We start from the raw sequence: 3,209 nt of genomic DNA, 5'->3' as shown, positions 1-3,209 counted from the left end.
CGTCAGTGCCTCCTGTGCGTCTCCCCCCACCGCCCGAGACAACCAGACCGGATTTACCCCCTCCCTCAGTCAGGGAACTGTGGAGGGCCAAATCACGACGATGGGAGTGGCGGGCTAGGGACGCCTGTCCTTAGGATCTCTTGGAAGGACGAGTGTTTGTAGAACTTGTCCCCTGTGAGCACCATCCAAGACTTGGAAACTTGTAAGAAAAATGTCGCTGTAGGTTCCATAAGGTGTTTCTGTGTGCTGTGCTTGGCCGCCCAGTCGTGTCCGACTTTTCGCGACCCCATGGACTGTAGCCCGCCAGGCTCCTCTGTCCATGGGGATTCTCCAGGCAAGAAAACCGGAGTGGGTTGCCATGCCCTCCTCCAGGGGATCTTCCCAACCCAGGGATCGAACCCAGGTCTTCCCCATTGCAGGTGGATTCTTTACGTCTGAGCCCCCAGGTGTTTTTAGCCCCTGAGGTATTAATCAGTGTCCATAGTTGGTACTGATGCTAGTCAGAGGGAAAGGAACGTGAGGACTCAACTACTGCCATATCACATTTACTCTTGTTTACTTCAGTAGTTCTCCATTTAGTCAGGTTTCCTGTTTGTTTTAATCCTAGGTGATTCTGGTACAAACCGTTGACATAGAAAAAATTAGGAGTTGTGAATTTCCAAACTCAAAACCCTCTGTGTGAACTGGTTTTCTGTGATTCTGTTTTCCTCTTCTGAATATTGGTGGGCATCGGATGGTGGACCACCATTTTCACTCTGCATCTTTTCAGTTAAAGCTGTTGATATTAAAGCTGTTCTGAATGTCTTGGGGACATCTTTTAAAAGACTTTTAAAAGCTAGCTAGAGCAGATGATTTCAACTACAATTCTTTTTTTCAGAACTGAGGGAGCATGAGCCATTTGCAGAACTTACTGTTAGATACACTCCTGGGAACAAAGCATGTGGACAGTGCAGCCCTCATCAAACTCCAGGAGCGGAGCCTATGTGTAGCATCACCAGGATTTAGTGTAAGAAAAAACCAAGTTTGGCATAAGAGTTTCAGTCTTTTTCTGTAAAAAGCCCATAGATAATACATAAAGGAAAGGGGGTGATAACATTCCGGTAAAACTATGAACACTGAAATCTGAATTTCATATATTTTTACATATTGCAAAATATTTTTTTTTCAACTTTTTAAACATGTAAAAACCATCATTAGCTCCCAGGCCTGTGTAAGAAAACTGGTAGTGGGTCAGATTTGGCCAGTTTCCCATCGTTTGCCTATTTCTAGTCTGTTTAACCTCTGCAGGTAATGCCCAGTGATGTCCGAACACTTGTAAATGGGTTTGCCAAAAACCCTTTGAAAACCAGAAGAGAAGGATTGTATTTCAAGGAGAAGGACTACAAATGTGTCCGGGCAGATGACTATTCTCTTTATGCCAAGAATGTGAGTGTTCAAGATGTGAAGACAACTGGTAAAAACTTTTGAGTTTGACTCCAAGTTTTCTATGCCTCTCCTGATCCTATCTTTAAAACAGACTAAGCCTGTTACCGCAGTGGCAGTATAGACAGCCAGCAGTCTAGTGCCATGAAGGCATATGTTAAAGAAAGTACTAACAGAGCCTGGTTTTAAGAAACATTCATTCTGGATTTTGTCAACTGAACCTTGCCTGAACTGTCTCTCTCCACTGCAATTCATCCCTCATACTCGATATTATCCTTCTTTTAACAAAGTGGTATTACTCTTGTGCTTAAAACAACTGTTGGTTCCCTGTTGCCTATAACAATTAAGGGGATGATAGTCGTATTTCTGGTTGCCCTGTATTATGGCTTAGGCACACTTCACCCACATTATACACTAAGTAACCTCATTTACAGATGAGGAAACTGAGGCTTAAGAAGGTTCAGTAACTCTTCCACAGTCACAGCAGAAAATGGAGGTGCTGGGATTCAAGCCCAGTGATCTAATTCCAAAATATATTTCCTTTCCATGACATCTATTGTTCTCATTAGGACAGGGAAATACTACAATCAATTTGGGAGCTTTTTTAGAATACACATGCTGTTATTACAATAGTCTGAAACTTTTTAAGGAAACACAACTAAATTAGTGAAAAAAGTAAGATTATCCAAAAACAAACGTGAATATGAAAGTCAGGAAAAGGTGAAAAGTGTGGCTGGAGGGTAACTGCTAGTCCTGTTGTTAAAACCAAGAGAAAAGCATTGTTTTATTTTTATCCAGGAAAACACTGGTGTGATTGTTGTGAAGACCCATCTGTATCTTCTGGTGGCAACTTACTCTGAAGGCATGTATCCTAGTGTCTGTGTGGAAGCCACAGAGAAGTTGGGTAAGTTTGTTCCCAATGCCTGTCTTTCTTTGCTGTGGTAGTAGTCTTCTGACTGCAAATAATGCAGTCAAACCAGCTGAGTCACAGGAAAAATGGGCTCCAGGGACTGGAACACTGAATCCTTCTCTAGTCTTTCCTCCTAAGAGCATCAGCTTTGTTATATACCATTGCAAACTGCCTCCTTTCCTCATGGTGTCATGGTCAAGCCTTGCATCCTCTTTTTAGAACCCTGATCTGACAAGTCTCAAATTGTATTGTTTACCCTTATATCAGTCAGCTGGGGATAGGAGGTAGGGAGGGCAAGGTAAAAAAAGCAGAGATGTAGCTGCTGGGGGCCATCCTCTATAAAAGGGCCTTCTATAGAAAAACAAATCACCGTGAGCCAGGCAGCTGGCTTCCTGGTATCTAGTGGATTCCCCTTCCATGTCTACGTTTTTGAATAAAGATCTAATGTAGAACTGGGAAATTATAGCTATGAGATATATCTATGAAAGTTTTAATTGTATTTTTAATTACTTGTATTTTTCTCTATCAAAAATTGTGCATAATTATAGAAATTTGGGGAAATAAAATTTTTATTATGGAAGATTCTAGGAACATATAATAGACAACAGATGTCTCCCCAAACAGACAATGAACTCCTTGAAGTCAGGGACTGGGTCTTAACTATCCAGTCATCCTTGTATCTCCAAGTACTTAACACAATGCCTAGTATATGGTAGTCACTCACAAATTTTTATGGAATAAATGAATGAATCATATTGTTATTATTGTGAATGAATCATGTTGTTATTATTTACTGTTCTTCAGTAAATAATATGGTCAAATAGTAACCATATTCTGTTTTCTTTCAGGAGACTATCTAAGAAGAAAAGGGAATTAA

The 3,209-nt window shown here is 41.0% G+C and overlaps 1 protein-coding gene across 1 annotated transcript; it reads left to right on the top strand.

Moving 5' to 3' along the window:
- Window positions 1-889: 889 nt before the first annotated feature.
- PFN4 (profilin family member 4) lies at window positions 890-3,209 on the top strand. Its single transcript, XM_068962779.1, has 4 exons — window positions 890-1,006; window positions 1,288-1,425; window positions 2,221-2,326; window positions 3,181-3,209. Exons 1-4 carry the CDS (start codon window positions 890-892, stop codon window positions 3,207-3,209), a joined length of 390 nt encoding a protein of 129 aa, XP_068818880.1.

This window comes from Capricornis sumatraensis, chromosome 1, assembly GCF_032405125.1.
Source record: "Capricornis sumatraensis isolate serow.1 chromosome 1, serow.2, whole genome shotgun sequence".
NCBI lineage: Eukaryota > Metazoa > Chordata > Mammalia > Artiodactyla > Bovidae > Capricornis > Capricornis sumatraensis.
This window is presented reverse-complemented; position numbering and strand designations above follow the sequence as displayed.